At 43.5% G+C, this 22,182-nt stretch overlaps 1 protein-coding gene across 1 annotated transcript; it reads right to left on the reverse strand.

The window, feature by feature from the left end:
- Positions 1 to 338: 338 nt before the first annotated feature.
- On the reverse strand, positions 339 to 19,423 carry LOC129836079 (growth/differentiation factor 10-like). Its single transcript, XM_055901852.1, has 3 exons — positions 18,937 to 19,423; positions 7,840 to 8,945; positions 339 to 7,013 (listed from the first exon to the last, which is right to left on the reverse strand). The coding sequence occupies exons 1-3, from the start codon at positions 19,199 to 19,201 to the stop codon at positions 6,822 to 6,824; spliced, it is 1,563 nt and encodes a 520-aa protein (XP_055757827.1). The 5' UTR covers positions 19,202 to 19,423; the 3' UTR covers positions 339 to 6,821.
- Positions 19,424 to 22,182: the final 2,759 nt, after the last annotated feature.

Genomic DNA, 22,182 nt, shown 5'->3' on the forward strand with positions numbered 1-22,182 from the left:
CACCTCCCTGACCAAGGCCCTTCTCCCCTGATTGCTCAGTTTGGCCGGGCAGCCAGCTCTAAGAATGATGGAGGTCCACTGTGTTCTTTGGGGACCTTCAATGCTGCAGAATGTTTTGGTACCCTTCCCCAGATCTGTTCCTCCACACAATCCTGTCTCGGAGCTCTACGGATAATTCCTTTGACCTTGTGGATTGTTTTTTACTCTGACCTGCACTGTCAACTGTGTGACCTTATTTAGACGGGTGTGTGCCTTTCCAAATCAATATTTTTTTTGACAAAAATTTGATTAACCTGTTTTCCCTTTGTAATTATCAGGTATTGTGTGTAGATTGATAAGTATTTTTTAGAATAAGGCTGTAACATAACAAAATGTGGAAAAAGTCAAGAATGGTCTGAATATTTTCTGAATACCCTGTGTATCATACTTTTTATATTTTTTACTTTTTCAGACACGTGGCTCTCAAAATCTGTACAAACCAATTTGCATGTAAAATCTATAGGTTTACCAAAGTGATCATCAATTAAAGGCAGTTGGATTTAGTAATACTAAAATCTGTTTTAACAAAAGATAAGAGAATCATGTCAAAAGTAATGTGAGCATTACGTTGTGAAAAGCAATTACTTTGACTATGTATTGCAAAGTGAAACACACAAAAAATATAAACGCAACATGTAGTGTTGGTCCCATGTTTCATGAGCTGAAATAAAATATCCCAGAAATGTTCCATATGAACAAAAAGCTTATTTCTTTTGAATTTTGTGCACACATTTGTTTACATCCCTGTTAATGAGCATTTCTCCTTTGCCAAGATAATCCATCCACCTGACAGGCGTGGCATACTAAGAAGCTGATTAAAACTTCTTCAGAGTTCGGTGTCCCTTCCATGGGACGGTTAAGCTAAGGTAGGCTAATGCGATTAGCATGAGGTTGTAAGTACAAAGAACATTTCCCAGGACATAGTCATACCTGATACCGGGATACCCATGAGGCGGCGCATAATTGGTCTAGCATCGTCCGGGTTTGGGGATGGTTTGGTCGGCCGGGATGTCCTTGTCCCTTTGCGCTCTAGCGACTCCTGTGGCAGGCCAGGCCGGGCGCAGTGCACGCTGACTTCAGTCGCCAGGTGTACGGTGTTTCCTCCAACACATGCGGCTGGATTCCAGGTTAAGCGAGCATTGTGTCAAGGAGCAGTGCTTCTTGGCGGCTTCGTGTTTCGGAGGATGCATGGCTCTCGACCTTCGCCTCTCCCGAGTCCATACGGGAGTTGCAGCGATGGGACAAGACTGCCAATTGGATATCACGAAAAAGGGGTAAAAAAAATTCTCTACCATAAGCCCCCTCCAACGTCATATTAGAGAATTTGGCAGTACGTCCAACCGGCCTCACAACTGCAGACCAGGTGTAACCACACCAGCCCAGGTCCTCCACATCTAGCTTCTTCACCTGCGGGATCGTCTGAGACCAGCCACCCGAAGAGCTGATGAAACTGAGCCTGACTGGGCCTGATTCCCCAGTCGGTGGGCGTGGCTCCCAAGTGGGTGAACCTATGCACTCCCAGGCCCACCCATGGCTGCGCCCCTGCCCAGTCGTGAAATCCATAGATTAGGGCCTAATAAATTAATTTCAATTGACTTCTTTCCTTATACGCACTGTAACTCAGTAAAATAATTGAAATCGTTGCATGTTGCACTTATATTTTTGCTCAGTATATTTCTAGATGAAACACTTATTACATTTGGTAAAAAGTGTCTATGAATTTGTGTTGTTCTTGGTCAATAAAAATGTGCTTAGAGTTTTGAAACAAATGCCTTTGGCTGATCAGTTTTGAGGCTTTTACTAAGAGTTGTGAAAATCTACCACATACTTGTGAAAATTGCACCAAAGCGATGATTTTTTTATTTTTATAATATGGTAACCCAGACAAATTAATTTCAAAATACTTTCACATACAATATAGGAAAATATTTATGTCTTTCTTCATCCACTTATACATAGCAGGCTTGAAAATATTCTTAAGGAGGGAATAAAAAGACAAATGAATTCCAGAAGCCATCTTTATGGTTCACTTGAAAGTAGTTTTAGTAGTCGAAAAAAAACGGTAGAATAACATTTTTACAACATAACACAAACGTCCCTCAAACAAATACTTATGGTACGTACACAGTATGCTTAACCTCATAGTGCCACTAGAATGCATCTGTTTTAAAGCGTTCTGTGTATTTAATGTATGTACTTCGTAAGCTGCCTATATAGAACACCGAGGTCTTTTACCGTAATTCGAGCTTGAGCGACCAATGAGTCTGGGCCAATTAAAAATAAACATGAACACCAAACAACATAAGCTCCATCCCTTTGTGCACTGTTCAGATAGGGGAAAGTATAGGGACGTACAGTACAGTATGTACAGTATTAGTGAATGAGTATCCAGGTTCCTGCTCAGTAGGCATGGAACATTAAACATTGTCTGAAACAGAGCGAAGCAGGGGGGGTCCTATCTGAACTTGTCCAATAAGAAACCCTTGTTTTCATTTTCTGTTGAAAATTTTTTTTTCTACGGCGTGCCCTAATGAACATGGCCCTGGACTCTGTCTCCAATCCCTTTCATATACAGACAAAAATCCCACTATTTTACCATGCCATGCTTTCATACTAGCTTTACTGAGTTTCTGAAAATAGATATGGGGGTAAAAAAAACAACATGGCAAATTAAATCCCACCTAAAGACTCCTGATTCCTGCAATTTCACAGACCCTGTAACCAACATACTGGTATCAGGTCTATGTGAATGGTTCTCTGCTTTTTTGCAGGTAAATTCATCAACACTTCCATTGTTTAATACCTTCTTAATTTGAAACGTAAACACCCCCCACCCCTCCTAATTTGCCAGTTAGCCACTGATATATATAAAAGGGGTATACCTGCAAGTAAGTAGTAAATAATGGGTTGTTTGAAAGTGGGTCATATAAATATTGCCATATACACTGAATGTACATAACATAATGAACAACCGCTCTTTCGATGACATAGACTGACCAGGTGAATCCAGTTGAAATATATGATCCCTTATTGATGTCACTTGTTAAATCCACTTCAATCAGTGGAGACGAGGGGGAGGAGACAGGTTAAAGAAGGATTTTTAAGCCTTGAGACAATTGAGACATGGATTGTGTGTGTGCCATTCAGAGGGTGAATGGGCAAGGCTAGGGTTGTGGTGGTCATGACATTTGTCAGCCGGTGATTGTCGAGCAAATAACTGCCGGTCTCATGGTAATTGACTGTTAATTAACAGTAACACATTTAGCATCTCCTGGCTTCCATGCATAGCCTAGAAGCCACTGACGCAGACCTTTGGAACATTACATTTTAAAGTCCAATAAATCCATGTAATGCCTACACTGGGGTTCCCCAACTGGTGGCCCGCGGGTGGTTTTATTTGGTCTCCCAAGTTTTCTGAGCAAATTTTTGTTGTTGTTGAATTTTCATTTTTGTGCCAGAACTCTAACCACACTTCAGCTTTCAGGTAGAGAGGTGAGGAGTGATATACGCCAATTAGTAATGAGGGGGATGATTAGGTGGCCATGATGGAATGTGGACAGTTTGGAAAATTAGCCATGACACCGGGGTAACCATCCCTACTCTTACCAAATCCATGGGATTTTTAATTGCCACAGACACCCATTTTCACGTCCTATACAAAGACAGCACCCAACGCAGGACAATGTTCCCAGATGTAATCAAGGTGTGAAACTATTATGTTTTAGTCAAATATTATATCGGTTTAGGCTTCTTGCGACCAATTTGCAGTATATACACAGTTTTAGAACACCTACTCATTCAAGGGTTTTTCTTAATTTTTACTATTTTCTACATTGTAGCCACCCTTTGCCTTGATGACAGCTTTGCACACTCTTGGCATTCTCTCAACCAGCTTCACCTGGAATGCTTTTCCAACAGTCTTGAAGGAGTTCCCACATATGCTGAGGACTTGTTGGATGCTTTTCATTCACTCTGCGGTCCGACTCATCCCTAACCATCTCAAATTGGTTGAGGTCGGGGGATTGTGGAGGCCAGGTCATCTGATGCAGCACTCCATCACTCTCCTTCTTGGTCAAATAGCCCTTACACAGCCTGGAGGTGTGTTGGGTCATTGTCCTGTTGAAAAACAAATAATAGTCACACCAAACCAAAGAACAAATTGCCACCGGTCTAATGTCCATTGCTCGTGTTTCTTGGCCCAAGCAAGTCTCTTCTTCTTATTGGTGTCCTTTAGTAGTGGTTTCTTTGCAGCAATTCGACCATGAAGGCCTGATTCACGCAGTCTCCTCTGAACAGTTGATGTTGAGATGTGTCTGTTACTTGAACTCTGTGAAGCATTTATTTTGGCTGCAATTTCTGAGGCTGGTAACTCTAATGAACTTGTCCTCTGCGGCAGAGGTAACTCTGGGTCTTCCATTCCTGTGGCGGTCCTCATGAGAGCCAGTTTCATCATAGCGCTTGATGGTTTTTGCAACTGCACTTGAAGTAACTTTCAAAGTTCCTTGAAATGTTCCGTATTGACTGACCTTCATGTCTTAAAGTAATGATGGACTGTCATTTCTCTTTGCTTATTTGAGCTGTTCTTGCCATAATATGGACTTGGTCTTTTACCAAATAGGGCTATCTCCTGTATACCCCCCTATCTTGTCACAACACAAATGCTTGGCTCAAACGCATTAAGATGGAAAGAAATTCCACATATTAACTTTTAAGAAGGCCCACCTGTTAATTGAAATGCATTCCAGGTGACTACCTCATGAAGCTGGTTGAGAGAATGCCAAGAGTGTGCAAAGCTGTCATCAAGGCAAATGGTGGCTATTGGGTGAATCTCAAATCTCAAATATATTTTGATTTGTTTAACACTTTTTTGGTTACTACATGATTCCACATGTGTTATTTCACAGTTTTGATGTCTTCACTATTATTATACAATGTAGAAAATAGTAAAAATAGAAAAACCCTTGAATGAATAGCTGTTCTAAAACTTTTGACCAGTAGTGTTTATATATATATGTGTGTATATATATATATATGAAATAATATATAAAAAATTGGCCCATGGCTGAATCTAGTTGATGATCCCTGCACTATTCTATGTCAATCTACTATCCCACATAGTACAAAAGTTGAACTATGTTATTCTATGCGAGAAATAAATATTCCAAACATAGTCTGGGAAAGTTGTGGGATGCGATAGATCCCAAATTAAAACAACCAGTAGCATCAAAAAAAACTTTTAAAAGCAACAGATCAGAACGTTTAGTTTAATATGATGATAAACTATTAGGCTACTTCATCACATTATAAGCTCAGCAATGCGCACACGGTAGCAGGCTATAAGCGCGAACGTTCCAAAATGCAATAAATTAGCGGGAAAACACCATTCTCAAAAGTGACCGCAAATGCGAAATACGCATGTAATACTTTTATTATAAAGTTGCATTTTTTTATGGTGAAAATTATCTTCCCCAAACTTGAAACTCACGTGTTGTGTTTGTACGCCATTTAGGCTCTACGCCCGGTGCGAAGCGAATTAATGTGCTTAATTTTAAGAAGTTACTTTAGTTGTGATACAAACCTTATCAAAACATATAGGCCTACATGAGGTGTGAGACTATGATTTTAAAAAGTCGCAAAAAACCCCGCTGTTTCTTGCCTTTCTGCACACAAGCTGGGCATCATTCACAAGTGATTATATATAATTCACAAGTGATAGGCTAATATTGTCACCCATCAGACTATTCTTGATTTAATCTTGTCTTTACAAATACTAAATAATATATGTGTAAAATTAGTTTTGATTTAGAATGGACCATTATCATGCACCTGTCTTTAAACATGTAAAATCCATGTAATCTATGCATTTAAATCGCGAATTTAAATCGCTTTTCCTGTGTTTCTTTTTCATGCCAGCCAGGTAGGTTATACTCATGATTTTCAATAACATTTGCGTTGATGTCAGAGTGATAAGAGGGACAAGTTTGGTAGGATACTCGTTTGGCCTAATTACCGTGACTAAACGTGGAATGCCCAAGGCAAGATACAAGATTTAAGTGCTGTTGAATGGAACTGAAAGGCTGCTGGGTTTTTCACGCTCAACAGTTTCCTGTCGGTAACAAGAATGATCCACCAGCCAACTTGACACAACTGTGGGAACCATTGGACTGTGTGGAACGCTTTTGACTCCTAGAGTCCATGCCACGAGGAATTGAGGCTGTTCTGATGGAAAAAGAGGAGGGGGTGGGCTACTCAGTATTAGAAAGGTGTTTTGTACACTCAGTGTATTTTTTTTTACAGGTAACATGCCACATCTTCTGTCTGAAATGGGTATATTAAAGTAAGCATGATCAGTGCCTAAAAAACTAAAACTAAACACAGCGCCAGTCAAGCAGCTCTGGTTTTGAACGTAACGATTTTAATTAAAGTTGTTTGGAGGGAGAGAGCTCTCTCAGTACCTGTAGTCCTTGAAGTGGTGATGCTGCTTTGTCGAGGGTATGGTAGATGTGGAGAATATTGTGGTGGTGTGTGTCTACTGCTACTGGAGGACATGACTGGTGCTGCAACAACAGATAATGTGCTTCTCCAACGCTTCTCCACGTTCAACCATCTCCGTGTCAAACGCCTGAGGGATACAAGGGACGAAGAGACGGACAGACACCTCAACTCATCTGTCCTTTTATGAATATATCTCTGTCTTTTTTTTACTTCCCTTTTTGGGTCCTTTTAAATTCCTGCCATTCCATCCTGTTTTGTCTAACATTGTTCCCCTCTGTCCTCTGGGTCTATCTGCAGGCACAGCTCTCCACCGACATGCTGGGGTAGACCTTGAGCACCAGGTTCACTCCCTCGTCCTGGTAGAGAACCACCAGAGGGCTCATCTTCTCTGGGACACAGCAGGGCTCTGGGACCCCTGGAACTATCCCAACCGCACGGACTATACTCTGGATGGTTGCATGGTTGGAGGGATGCAGCACCTGGGAGAGAGAGAAGCAATGGGGAGAGAATGGGAAGGGCCGGCGAGGGAGAGAGAAGAGGTTACAGCATTGTCACTTCAAATCAAATCAAATGTGATTTGTCACGTGCGCCGAATACAAGAGCTTTAGACCTTACAGTGAAATGCTTACTTACAAGCCCTTAACCAACAATGCATTAATAAGAAAAATAAGTCCTAAGAAAGTATTTACTAAAATAAACTGAAGTAAAAAATAAATAAGAACATTTAAAAATAACAAATAATTAAAGAGCAACAATAAAATGATAGTATCGAGGCTATATACCGTACAGTCAATGTGCGGGGGGGCACAGGTTAGTTGAGGCAATTGAGTTAATATGAACATGTAGGTAGAGGCAATGCCTGTAATAAAACTGACAATGCCTGCAATAATTCAACAGGAAAGAATACATTAAGGTTATTCTGCATTTTGTTTAAAGAAGGAAGATTAGCCTTGATAAAAGCTATCTATGATTTAGAAGCACAATGGTTATTCATTTAATAAAGTGCAAGAAGGAAAACATAACATACATGTAAGTGTGTCCGCACTGGCCAGTAATGTATCTACTGATTTATACTATTTCATAAATGGTGTAGACATATCATCAGACTGGGAGCAATGAAGCAGTTCCAAATTGGGAACCATATAAACATTCTCCACAGTCATGTGAGGGTATCCTCTCTTCCTTACATGAGCTCTGCTCTGTGCTCTAACATTAGCCATATGTATTGAGACTAGTCTTTAGCTCAGAAGGCTACCAAAGACTGGATTTCACATGGGTTCAAATCCAGCCAGTCATAGTCTTTACCTTGGGCATGGGGAATCCACAGGCTCCAGCGCAGTAGTAGGCATCGAAGGCTTTAGGCGCCAGGACCCACTCACTCCAGCCGATGTCGGCAAAGTCCACCCTGAGTGTCCTCCTAGAGCAGCTCCTAATCTGGGCCTCCGATCCCCGCTGTCTCTTCTTCGCCTTACGCATTGTCCACTCATCAAAACTCAGCATTGGAGACTTACTTCCTCCTGCTTTCCCTCTATCGTTTCTTCCATCACTCCTTCCCTCACTGTTGTCTTGCAACCTACTCCTGCCATCGCTGCTCGTCGTTGGGATCCTCTCGTCCAAGCTCAGAACTGGCGATTGACTCCCTCTATCCCTCTCTCCATCTTTGACTTCTTCCTCTCCGCCCTGGCCGTTCCTCGTCCTCTCCTTCCTCCCAGGCTTGGGATCGATAGGTTTCAGGGTGGCGGTTTCAAACAGGTACTCTTTCCTGGATCCGCTAGGCCTGTACTCCACCTCTGGTAGCTCGTTGTTCTGGATGGAGTCTGGGCGTGATGGTACCCCCCTTCTCACACGACCCTTTGACCCCTGCTTAGGGGGAAGAAGAGAAGGGCGAGAAGTATTTTCCTTCACCTCAGCCTCAGGGCCATACCTCTGTAAAGTCTGTGCCACACTGTTGGGCTCATCTAGCGCATGGTCGTCTGCATACATCAACAAATAAGGTAGACTGGCCCCCGACAGCGTGTCCTCTGGCTGTCTGTGGTACTGCAGCCCAAAGTCCAGCTCCACCGACACCAAATGGCTGCCTTTTTCCCTGGCCTCCTTAATCGCCACAGTCACGTCCTGCGTCTGCCACAACCCTCTCTGGTTAGGGTGAAATGTCACGTTGCCTAGCAATGACGCCTGCGACCTTGGATGGAACCCTGACCCAGAGGGGTTGGAGTGAAGGAAGAGGTGGATGGAGGGAGCAGGGTGGAGGTGTAGAGAGCGACAGGCCGGGATTTTGTAGCTTTTGCTGAACCAGGCCCTTGGCCGTGGGCACCGGTCGAACAAGAAGTGAAACCTGGCAGAGAGGATGCGCTCCGAGTCCTGGAGAGACGTCAGGTTCAGATGGTAAAACGTCCTCTGGTCAGACGAGTCTACAGGGGGAGAAATGTGTTACTTCAGATAGTCTTTCACAGTGACCCAGGCCTTAACACCTAAAGAGCAGACAGAGGCACATTGATTCCCTAGGTGGGAAGAAACCTTGAGTGGAACCAGACTGGAGAGGGAACCCATCGTTCTCTGGCTGTTATAAGAGAGGATAGGAGAGGGGAAGAGTTAGGGAGATGGGGAAGGAAAGAGAGAGGGTGAGGGGGATGGGGAGAGAGGAGAGGAGAGGAGAGTAGAGTAGAGTAGAGTAGAGGGGGAGTGAGTGAGGGAGGGAGATGGGTGCAGAGGAGTGGGGGGAGGGAGGCATGAGTAACATATTCATGATGTACACTAGGCAAACAGCAGACGTATTGTCCATTGTATATGCGTCTGCGGATGTATGGAGTGACTTAAGAGATATACATTACTCTGTATCCAGCCTCAGGCATATGGAAGCGCTTATTTCAGTTTCCCCCAAAGCTTCCCCTAAGCCACTAATACACCCAACACTGTCTACCCCACACCACGACACTAACCTAAAGTTTTTACAGATCTCTTGTTGTTGTCAAAACTCCCTTACGTCTCTCCTTAGATTACATGGCTTCTGCAGTTTCAAAAATAACATGCTGTCTGATAACCACCTAAGAAGAGCTCCTCCTTAAATTGAAATGTTTATATTATATGCCAACAGTTTCGTTATCTTAGTGCATCGCTGTGTTCTGCTCGTGTAGAGGAACGTCCGTTTGTGCAAACGGTTTGGAGAGATTTTGAGAGATTGACCGACTTGGTTCTCGCAAGACTCAAGCGCTGAATCATCAGGCAGCCCAAGGAAGGAATGGGATAGGAGGACCATAAACCCAACCAAAGGACGACAACAAGAATTAGGACATAGATAAACAAACATGAAAGCAACAGAGGGAGAAAGAGGATGGATTTCCAAGCGATTTCTGGAGGATAGTTCAGGCTTGACAGGGAAACAAGCATTCAGATGAACAAAAAGACAAGCAGAAGAGCACTTGGAAAGGAGGTTGAAGCGGTGAAACCTTCTGAAGATCGAGAAAGTATCTTCATTTATGTGCGATGTGTTGTTTCATTGTTCCTAAAAGTGCAAAGTCAATTTATCTATCGGTGCATTGTTTAAATAAGTGCGTTCCTCAAGGGGAACATGCACATCATTCTAGAGAAGCGTGCATTGTTTAAAGGGGTAAACGTGGAGATGAAGATGGATGCATTCTTGAAGCATTATTTCAGAGACCTTGCCATCACATATCCTGAAGAAAATCGAAAAGAAATTGCTTGGGGAGAGAGACTTTGAGTGCAGAGACTTTGAGTGCAGACTTCATCCTAAAAGCGAACAGCGGAGACCTTCTGACGATCCTAATGCTTGGCACACAGCTTTCCACAAGACCAACAATGATCTTAAAATGTCAGAAAACAGAACAATGAGGCAACTGTATATTGATTCCACCCCCAAATGTAATGTTGATATATATAATAACAGCACTGTGATGATTCAAGCTTCGGAGGCCAGTCTGGAACAATTGGTCACTAGCTCGACCAAATAAAACCTTTTGTTGCTCAACTTAAAACCTCTCCACTGTCACTACCTACAACAACCCTCACTCCATCTGTGCCCCAGTATGTAGCCCTCAGGGTCCCTCCCTCCCCTGCCTGCAGCAGACACAGCCCTGAGCACGCCTCTCACACACGGTACACCTGCAGTACCACAGCATCTTATAGCGGAGGAGATCAGCCTGGTGCGTCAGCATAGGGATGGGATCCGGGAGCTGCTGTGTGCCATGAAAATGTTGAGGAGGACAGTTAGGCTGTCAGGATGTTTAGGCTCTCAGGATGGAAGTGTGCGGACGTAGAGAGGAACGACCCGGCACAGTCAACACCAGCCACATGCACGACCTGCAGAAAGAGCTTAATGAACTAAGGCAGGAATTTCTCAGCCACCACCATCCACTCTACAAAGAATCCCACAAAAACCCAGTATCAGGCCAACAGCTGAATCAGAACCCACCAACGGACCCAACCAACCCAACCAACCAATGCACCAACCCAGCTGACCCCCTTCATCCCCATCTCACGGCCTGTAATTACTCCCATCACTCCTGCCATCCTCCACAGACCTGACGAGAAACCAGACATAATATTAATGTTGGACTCAAATCAAACGATTAAATTAGAGAATAAACCTTTCCCAAATAAAAAGGTGTCAAAGTGCCCAACACCAGAGAGAGCTATGGAGCACTTGACTGTGGCCCAGCTTAGCTCTCCATGCCATATAATCATTCACACAGGGACCAATGACCTGTGTGCCAAACAGCAGAGGGTGCCCACGTCACTAAGGGGAGTGATAGAGAGGACCTCCACCATCTTCCCGCTTGCAAAGACAGTAATATCTACCTTGCTCAAAAGGAGAGATTTATGACGGTCTTTATGACCATGTACACCTGTACAGAGGCAGTCCCCACCTTCGCCAGGCTGTTAAAGGATGTTTCTCTGGGTGGCCAGTCCACCTCACCCCACAGGAGCAGCAGACCAGCCAACAACTCCCTGAGACAAATCAGACGCTCCTTTAGACCTGCACCCGGTGGTGCCTAACAGAGACCGGTGAAAAGCCAGCAACACTGCCCCCCCCGACACCACTTCTCTCCGGGGAACTGCATGCAGATACACTGAGCTATGCCCAAGCCATACACCCGTTGCAGCACAGGTCAACCAGAACTGGCCCATCACAACTCTTGTAGACCTGAACCATCACAGCACATCTCTACCAGACCTGGCTCATCAAAGCACAGCTCAACCAGACCTGGCCCGCCTCAGCACAGCTCTACCTGACCAGGTCCGACTCAGCATAGCTCAACCAGAACCGGCCCATCACAACTCTACTAGACCTGAACCATCGCAGCACATCTCTATCAGACCTGGCTCATCAAAGCACAGTTCAACCAGACCTGGCCAGCCTTCACACAGCTCTATCAGACCCGGCCCATCACAGCACAGCACAGCTCTACATGACCTGACCCATCGCAGAACAGCTCTACCAGACCAGGCCCACCTCAACTCAGCCCAGCTCTACCCAGCACCGACCACTACCCAAGGGTCTGGAAAAACACTGTTGAGGGTTGTGCACCACATGATGCAGTCCACACCATGTATCATTCACATCATCAGCCCTCATATGCTGAGAGTTTGGAGCTTTGCCAGCCACACAGCCCTCCACAATTACCCCCACAACCTCCCTCTCAGACTAGTTCTGGTTACCCTCCCTACTCCCACGCCCAGGACAGGCCTGGGACACTCCTGCCCCCAATGGCAGCCCCAACCCTGCAACAGCAGGCACACCAAGGCCTGTGCACACACAGAATTGAGCACCAGCAGCCACTCTGATCCCCTGCAGCAGCTCCACTCCTTTGGCGGGAGCTTCATCGAGGTAGACTGAGCTCTGCCAACACTGCTCTCCCACTTCCCGCCCCAGCCACTGCATCCAGCGAATTAAGGGAGGTTCGTCAAATGCTCAGACTAATTTGCTCTCACGTGGTTGGCCCGGGACCTTGGCAAAGTCTCAGCTTATTCAACGAACAGCTGCAGATGACCCTATGCCTGTTAGCTCTTATGGGAATGAGCTGAATACCCCTCTGACTTTAAATCTCGTAAGGGGCTTGGGCTAATGCACCTAAATGTGCAAAGTATTATTAAAAAAATAGATATTTGGGTACAGGACTCGTGTCCTGACATTCTGGTTCACTCTGAAACATGGTTCAGCGGTTCTGTATCTGATAAAAACTTAAGTAAATTATTCTAATGTATTTAGATGTGACAGATTCTAGAAAGGGAAAGGAGTGGCCATATACACTACAGGTCAAAAGTTTTGGAACAGCTACTCACTCAAGGGTTTTTCTATATTTTTTACTATTTTCTACATTGTAGCTTAATAGTAAAGACATCACAACTATGAAATAACACATATGGAATCATGTAGTAACCAAAAAAGTGTTAAACAAATCAAAATATATTTGAGATTTGAGATTCTTCAAAAAGCCACCATTTGCCTTGATGACAGCTTTGCAACCTCTTGGCATTCTCTCAGCCAGCTTCATGAGGTAGTCACCTGGAATGCATTTCAATTAACAGGTGGGCCTTGTTAAAAGTTAATTTGTGGAAATTCTTTCTATCTTAATGCGTTTGAGACAAGCAGTTGTGTTGTGACAAGGTAGGGGTGGTATACAGAAGATAGCCCTATTTGGTAAAAGACTAAGTCCATATTATGGCAAGAACAGCTCAAATAAGCAAAGAGAAATGACAGTCCATCATTACTTTAAGACATTATGGTCAGTCAATACGGAAAATTTGGAGTCGCAAAAACCATCAAGCGCTATGCTGAAACTGGCTCTCATGAGAACCTCCACAGGAAAGGAAGACCCAGAGTTACCTCTGCTGCAGAGGATAAGTTCATTAGAGTTACCAGCCTCAGAAAAGGCAGCCCAAATAAATACTTCACAGAGTTCAAGTAACACACACATCTCAACATCAACTATTCAGAGGAGACTGTGTGAATCAGGCCTTCATGGTCGAATTGCTGCAAAGAAACCACTACTAATAAGAAGAGACTTGCTTGGGCCAAGAAACACGAGCAATGGACATCAGACTGGTGGAAATTTGTCCTTTGGTCTGGAGTCCAAATTGGAGATTTTTGGCTCCAACCAGCGTGTCATTGTGAGACGCGGTGCGTGTGAACGGACGATCTCCGCATGTGTTTTCCCACCGTAAACTATGGAGCCTCCTCCATACTTTACGGTGGGAAATACAAATGCTTAGATAATCCGACATTTTATGGTGTGGGGCTGCTTTGCTGCTGACACTGTCTGTGATTTATTTAGAATTCAAGGCACACTTAACCAACATGGCTACCACAGCATTCTGCAGCGATACGCCATCCCATCTGGTTTGTGCTTAGTGGGACTAATATTTGTTTTTCAACAGGACAATGACCCAACACACCTCCAGACTGTGTAAGGGCTATTTTACCAAGAAGGAGAGTGCATCAGATGACCTGGCCTCCACAATCCCCCGATCTCAACCAAATTGAGATGGTTTGGGATGAGTCGGACCGCGGAGTGAAGGAAAAGCAGCCAACAAGTGCTCACCATATGTAGGAACTCCTTCGACTTTTGGAAAAGCATTCCAGGTGAAGCTGGTTCAGAGAATGCTAAGAGTGTGCAAAGCTGTCATCAAGGCAAAGGGTTGCTATTTGAAGAATCTCAAATATAAAATATAAACACTTTTTTGGTTACTACATAATTCCATATGTGTTATTTCATAGTTTTGATGTCTTCACTATTATTCTACAATGTAGAAAATAGTGAAAATAAAGAAAAAACATTGAATGAGTAGGTGTTCTAAAACTTTTGACCGGTAGTGTGTGTAAAATCTAATTTCATCTTTAAATATTTCTGAGCTCCTGGTTGTGTACATAAACCAGAATACACATTTATTTGTTTCTGGGATATACCATAGCGGATGCTGTTGGTGCTATATCCAAGTGTTTTTACTAGTTGGTCATTTTAGGGGATTTGAATCTGGATTGTCTATCCCCAGGCTCAGATCAATTTAAGAGTATATGCATTATATGCACTCAATTGATCTCAAAACCCACATGGCTATATGTGAAAAACTCTGTAAACTCCTCATTGATTGATATAATTCTTACTAATAACCCCCATAAATATTTGTCCAGTGGAATATTTGCATATGATCTCAGTGATCGTTGTCCCCATAGTATGTATTAGAGATACGAAACAGCAAAATACTAATCCTTGTTTAACTAATTAAGAAGAGACATTGTAAAACGTTTTTTGGCTCTAGAACATTTATCTTCTACATTTATTCCTCTGGCAGATAAACACGCCCCTTTTAAACAATTCAGAGTCAAAGATAGATCTAACCCTTGGTTTTCTTTCGGAGCTATCACAGCTAATTAAGATGAGAAATCAGATCTGGGCCAAAGCAAGGAATACTGACTGTGTAGTGGACTGGTAAACTTTCAGACAATTGAGAAACAGACGTACTATTTTGATTAAAAAAGCTAACTCAAGCCACTTTTTCAGCTCTGTCTCTGACTCTGCTGGTGATCATTCAACATTTTGGAAAACAGTAAATGCACTGACGCGTACAAATTCCTCTTCTTCCCTGGCTAAGCAAGTTCTGTCTGACTCTGGCATCATACCTGAGAAGAGTGGAATAAGTGATGCTTTTAATCATCATTTCATCTCGGCAGGCTTTTTATTTGAGATAAACAGTGGTTTTAATTGACCCTTTTCATTCAATAGACTGCTCTTCCCTCTCCCAGCCTTTAGCTGACTCAACGGTTAACCTGTCAACTTCCAGTGAATCTTTTTTTTCAATTCAACAATTTACTATCTGTGATGTGCTAGATTCCTTGCTTAAGATTGATGTAAAAAAAAAAATCCACTGGGGCTGATATGCTTGATCCATTTTTGCTACAGCTCTCTGCCCCCCTGATTGCTGAATAATTAACCAATATTTTTAACCTAACGATTATATCTGGTACCATCCCCAAGGTTTGGAAGGTGGCCCATGTATTCCCCCTTCACAAAGGTGGTGACCCTTGTGACCTAAATAATTATCCCTCTATTTCTAAACTTTTTTGCCTAGCTAAAATATTAGAATGCTTGATTCATTCCCAGCTAAGATATTTCTTATCTTTGAAATGCATTTTAAATGTAGTGCACATCAGTCAGGTTTTAGACCAGGTCATGGCACTCTCTCGGCCACATCCCTAGTTATGAATGATGTGGTTAACTGTATGGATTAAAGACAACGTTGATCTTCATTGACCCTGTCAAAGACTTTCGATACGGTTAATCACTCACTGCTAATTCAGAGGCTTTCCTCAATTGGCCTAGACCAGGCTGCATGTAGCTGGTTTAAACATGACTTGACAGATAGAACTCAATATGTATCTACTGATGGTGTTAAATCAGGTTTCCTAGATATTACGAAAGGTGTCGCTCAAGGGTTCATTCTGGGTCCTGTACTGTTTACTGTTTACATAACAAAATTAGTCTGTACATTTTTTTAACCTGCACTTGTATGCTGATGATACTGTCGTGTATGCTATTACCCCCACGGTTGACCAGTTTTGTCTTCATTTTACTATAGAAAAACTTTATTGACCTGAAACTAGTATTGAGTGCAGGTAAAACGAAGTATATGTTGTTCTCTAGAGAGCATAAAAACAACTGATTTAAGCATACGTCCATAATGATCGTGTCCCTGCTTACAAATATCTGGGCATCTGGGTAGATGAAAAGCTGTCTTTTAAAAAGCAGCTATGAAGTTAGTTATGAAGCTGAGAATATAAATGGGTTTCTTGTCACGCCCTGACCTTAGAGAGCCTTTTTATTTCTCTATTTGGTTAGGTCAGGGTGTGATTTGGGTGGGCATTCTAGTTTTTCTATTTCTTTGTTGGCCGGGTATGGTTCCCAATCAGAGGCAGCTGTCTATCGTTGTCTGTGATTGGGGATCATACTTAGGCAGCCTTTTTTCCACCTTTAGTTTGTGGGATCTTGTCTATGTCTAGTTGCTTTCTGCACTGCATATAGCTTCACGTTCGGTTGTAGTTTATTGTTTTTTCATGTTTATCAAAATAAATGATGTACGCTTCCCACGCTGCACCTTGGTCTGATTCTTCCATCAACGAACGTGACAGCTACAAGCTTGGAACACCTGTATTTTGGGAGTTATTACCATTCTTCTCTGCAGATCCTCTCAAGCTCTGTCAGGTTGGATGGGAAGCGTTGCTACACAGCTATTTTCAGGTCTCTCCAGAGATGTTAGATCGGGTTCAAGTCCGGGCGATGGCTGGTCCACTCAAGGACATTCAGAGACTTGTCCCGAAGTCACCCCTGCGTTGTCTTGGCTGTGTGCTTAAGGTCGTTGTCCTGTTTGAAGGTGAAAATTCCCCCCAGTCTGAGGTTCTGAGCGCTCTGGAGAAGGTTTCATCAAGGATCGCTTTATAATTTGCTCTGTTCATCTTTCCCTCGTTCCTGATTAGTCTCCAAGTCCCTACCATTGAAAAACATTCCCACAGCATGATGCTCCCACCACCATGCTTCACCATAGGGCTGGTGCCAGGTTTCCTCCAGACGTGACGCTTGACATTCAGGCCAAAGATTTCAATCTTGGTTTCATCAGAGCAGAGAATCTTGTTTCTCATTGTCTGAGAGTCTTTCGGTGCCTTTTGGCAAACCCCAAGCGGGCTGTCATGTGCCTTTTACTGAGGAGTGGCTTCCGTCTGGCCACTTTACCATAAAGACCTGATTGGTGGTGTGCTGCTGAGATGGATGTCCTTCTGGAAGGTTCTCCCATCTCCAAGAGGAACTCTAGAGCTCTGTCAGAGAGGCCATCGGGTTCTTGGTCACCTCTCTGACCAAGGCCCTTCTCCACCGTTTGCTCAGTTTGGCCAGGTGGCCATCTCTAGGAAGAGTCTTGGTGGTTCCTAACCTCTTCCATTTAAGAATGATGGAGGCCACTGTTTTCTTGGGGACCTTCAATGCTGCAGATTTGGTTTGATACCCTTCCCCAAATCTGTGCCTTGACACGATCCTGTCTCGGAGCTCTACGGACAATTCCTTTGACCTCATGGCTTGGTTTTCATCGGACATGCACTGTCAACTGTGGGACGTTATATGGACTGGTGTGTCTTTCCAAATAATGTCTAATTAATTGAATTTACCACAAGTGGATTCCAATTAAGTGTGAATTTTTGTACTCATCCCTGCCTTCTCTACCAGAAATGTGGTTGGCCCTCCTTGATGTCACATGGGTTGATACATGGCTATGTTTTCATTTATAAACCCCTTTTACAAAAAGTTTCACTGTACCCAACATCTTTACTAAACTTTGAACACACGAGATACCACACCAGGTCTCAGGGATTTAGGTAAATCAGCTTTTTGTTTTCTTGCACCGACTTTGTGGAACAATCTTCAACATGTTCTTAAATGTGATGTTTGGTGCCTCTGGGGCAATTCAGAAGGCTGATTGAGGACCTTATTACTGATGAATCTGCTCGATTTTTATCACCATGTTCTTTCTGCTTGCATTTTGTATTTACATTGATGTATCTTCTGTAATTTATTTAATTCAGGGATCCTCTGTAAAAGTGACCTTGGTCAGTATGACTCCCTGATAAAATAAAGGTTAAATAAATTAACAAAATGTTAAGTCAATGTCAATGTTCATAAAAAACCACCACAGGAAAATGGCATCACTGCGTGCTAAGCCTTCATACTCCAGCCCAGGATACAGTGGCCCCCTAGGAAAATAGATATGGTGCATTATTGGTGTCCCCCTGTCTCCTAGTTACCGCATTGTTGTCGCGGCCAGCGCGGCAGCTGGGCTCCACTTGGGGGCGAATTCTACACACATTCTTGCGCATCTGCGGCTGGAGCTGTGGCAGGACCACACTACAGCTGAGGCGACTCATGCAGATCTGCCCAAGTGCGTCATAAAAAGCACTGTGGCATTCTCAGACGGTTCCAAAACAATCCTACCTATTTGGGGTGTCTGACCACATGCGTCTGCTTTTTTCAGCCCGCTGTTGGCTATTTCAATTAATTAGGTTGCCTACTAGAAGGGAGGTGTGTGTGGGGGGGGGGGGGGGGGTGGGGCAGTACATAATATCAGTACATGATATTATTGAAAAACATAAAGACCTTTTGGTTGTTATATAATATAACCATAAATTCATCATAACTTGGTGAGTGAAGGCACCGCCTATGCACGTTGCATTTCTCTCCATGCCTATCTCATCAGCGCCTTTCCCTCTGAGAACAGACAATAGTCCGCAACGTATGTGCATCTCAAGATATTAGGAAGCATATCAGAGTTGAGGATATTCCTAATTTATCGACATTCATTTTCCCTGTCCAGCATCATAGACAGCTACACCACAGCCACACTCACCTTGGCTGGCTCTGAAACTCCTGACAGTGTTTCCCTCTCTGAGTCGTTTCAGATCTCTGTTGTACTTCTCATACAGCCTGTACATGTGCTGTGAGACCACATCCTGATTAGCTCTGTCTCGGTCAAACGGTGAATCGGTTCCATCGCTGCCCTGTCCCTGCAAGCCCCATGGGGTTCTGCTCGAGGTCCGACTCTCCAAAGCTCCGAGACAACAGCCCAGCGTTAGAAAAAGCATGTGCGCGGTAAACTCGAACCAGACTGCCATTTCAGAACCAAACACAAAATCCTTTACTCAAGGGAGAAAACGCGCATCCGTTGATTGACTTGTAATAAAGGTGTCTGTAATAAAGGCTTCCTCTTTTACTCCTCTTTTATGCCGTGTGGATGCTGGAGGTTAGTTTACTCTCCTCAGAGCTACTTTAACACTTGTTTCTCCTTTACAGCCAGAGGTTAGAGGGGTAACACTGGAGTAGTGAAAGGTGCTGACGTCCACTTCTGCAGCCAATGAGAGAACTCACACACTACAGTTCCAGTTCGTTATTCCTCTCTCTCTCTCTCTCTCTCTCTCTCTCTCTCTCTCTCTCTCTCTCTCTCTCTCTCTCTCTCTCTCTCTCTCTCTCTCTCTCTCTCTCTCTCTCTCTCTCTCTCTCTTCTCTCTCCGTCTCTCTCTCTCTCTCTCTCTCTCTCTCTCTCTCTCTCTCTCTCTCTCTCTCGTCTCTCTCTCTCTCTCTCTCTCTCTCTCTCTCTCTCTCTCTCTCTCTCTCTCTCTCTCTTCTCTCTCTCTCTCTCTCTCTGTTCCATCTTAAAGCAAATATTTTAAACTCACAAAATTAGTTTGATATGCTGTTGGTGTTTCATTGATATTTGTTAAATTTGTCATAACAAATATTGTTGAGTTATGTTGTCAACATTTCTGTTTCAAATAGCATCACAGCATTGTCTGCAATAATTGCGGCTCAGTCACAAATTATTAGTGTTCTACACCTACAATAACAGTCTGGGTATTAACCAACCAGGGCTTACTATGAATGGTGTTTTTGTGTCTTTGTGTGTGTGTGTGTGAGAGAAAGAGAGCATAATGAGTATGTTATTGAGAAGTGGAGTGTTACAGAGAGGCTGTGAGAAGAGAGGAGGGAACTCGCATTTTATAAATGGGATTCAGAACATGACTCTACCAATGGTCTTGCCACCTCGGGTGTTATTGTGTGTGTATGTGTGTGTGTGTCTGTCTCTGTGTGTGTCTGTCTGCAGCTCCATGCCAACAATGCTAGTTCTGTGAGACCGGCGGTCTCCAGCAGAGAGGCTGTAACTAGCCCGGCCTCTCAGGTCACCCTCTGTCACCACACACACACACACACACACCCAAACCCACACACACATTTTTTTACTATCTTTGTGTGAACCAAACAATTGATTCCCATTCAAAGTCCCATTTTCCCTAACCTCTCATTCTAAACCTACCCCTTAAGTTTAACCTTAACCAGTAACCCCAAAACCCTAACCCTAACCTTAATTCCTAACCCTAAACCTAACCCATTACCCTAATTGTAACCCTAACACACAACATACATTCCCCCCACTCCAGGACTTCAGACCTATATCATATCTCTATCAGTCTATCCCACATTTTCACACAGCCCCGCTCCCCCCCCCCCCCCCCACAACACACACACACACACATTTGCCTAGTGGCATAAAGTTCAGCAGAAACTTTGTTATGATTTACACACATGCAATTCTACATCATTTAGGCCTACGTGACAGGAGACATTCAGAATATTTTAATATTTTAATACTACACAAATGACCAAAATGTGTGGCTAATCTGTCACTGTCAACCAGATAAATAAAAACGACTTGGGCCCAGTTTCATAAAAGCATCATAGGCTAAGATCATTGTTAAAAAAATAGGATCCTATGGTTCTAAGAGGAGCTTAGCCATAAGATGCTTTTGGAAAGGGCCTTGGTCTTGACCTGGCTCAGGGCCAATAACAAGAAAGGAAGACACACAGATTGTACACTATTAGGAGGAAATATATAACTATGATAAGCTACAGTAGGCTACTAAATCAACTTTCCAGTGGTACTGACTCACCCAATGATGAAGATGGATAGCATGTCTATGTGTAGCCTGGGCTCACCGTACAGATGATGGTCTCAAGATAGGTCTGAGCTACTTTGAAAAACAGTGCTGTTTGTCCGAGATCTGTAGAAACTAAATGGTAGCTTCTACTGCAGTGGAGGCTACTGAAGGGAGGACGGCTCATAATAATGGCTGGAACGGAGAAAATGGAATGGCATCAAACAAATGGAAACCACGTATTTGATGTTGTTAACACCTTTCCACCTAATCTGCTCCGGCCATTGCCATATGTCTGGCCTCCCCAATCAAGAAGTCACCAACCTCCTGTGTTCTACTGACAAATTACTCTTCTCTTTTCAGCAGTAGGCATTTGCAGAAGGTACAGCCATTTGGAGCATACCCATGAGTTTACCAGTCAAATGACCAGGGCGAAGTTCCAAAACCCTTCCCAGCTAGCACATTTGGTACCTTGGAAGTTGTAGGCATGTAAGCTTTTGGTTTCCCATTGGTTTTGGGAATGAAGCCATGCGTTTTCTGACCGTTAAAATGCAACTTTTTTTAAATGTTCTGCGAACGGACGTAATAATTTCACCTGTTTTGGGAATGTACATTTGTAGGTTGCAGTGAGGTTCTGAGAACGTTTTTCAATAGTTCTGTGAAAGTTTTCCTGGGTGTTTTTTTTAAACATTCTAATAACAGAAATTATAGGTTATTTCAAATCAAATCAAACTTTATTTGCCACTTGCGCCGAATACAACAAGCGCAGACTTCACCGTGAAACAGTGCAGTTAACCAACAGTGCAGTTCAAGAAGAAGAAAATATTTACCAAGTAGGCTAAAACAAAAAGTAATAATAGAAAGTAACACAATAAGAATAACAGTAACTAGGCTATATACAGGGGGCACCGGTACCGAGTCAGTGTGCAGGGGTACAGGCTAGTTGAGGCAATCTCTACATGTAGGTGGGGGCGAAGTGACTATGCATAGGTAATAAACAAACAGCGAGTAGCAGCAGTGTACAGGGGGGGGTCAGTGTAAATTGTCCGGTGGCGATTTTTATGAATTATTCAGCAGTCTAATGGCTTGGTGGTAGAAGCTGTTGAGGAGCCTTTTGGTCCTAGACTTGTAGTCTGCTACCGCTTGCTGTGCGGTAGCAGAGAGTC

The sequence above is a fragment of the Salvelinus fontinalis genome, chromosome 37, assembly GCF_029448725.1.
Source record: "Salvelinus fontinalis isolate EN_2023a chromosome 37, ASM2944872v1, whole genome shotgun sequence".
In the NCBI taxonomy this organism is placed as follows: domain Eukaryota; kingdom Metazoa; phylum Chordata; class Actinopteri; order Salmoniformes; family Salmonidae; genus Salvelinus; species Salvelinus fontinalis.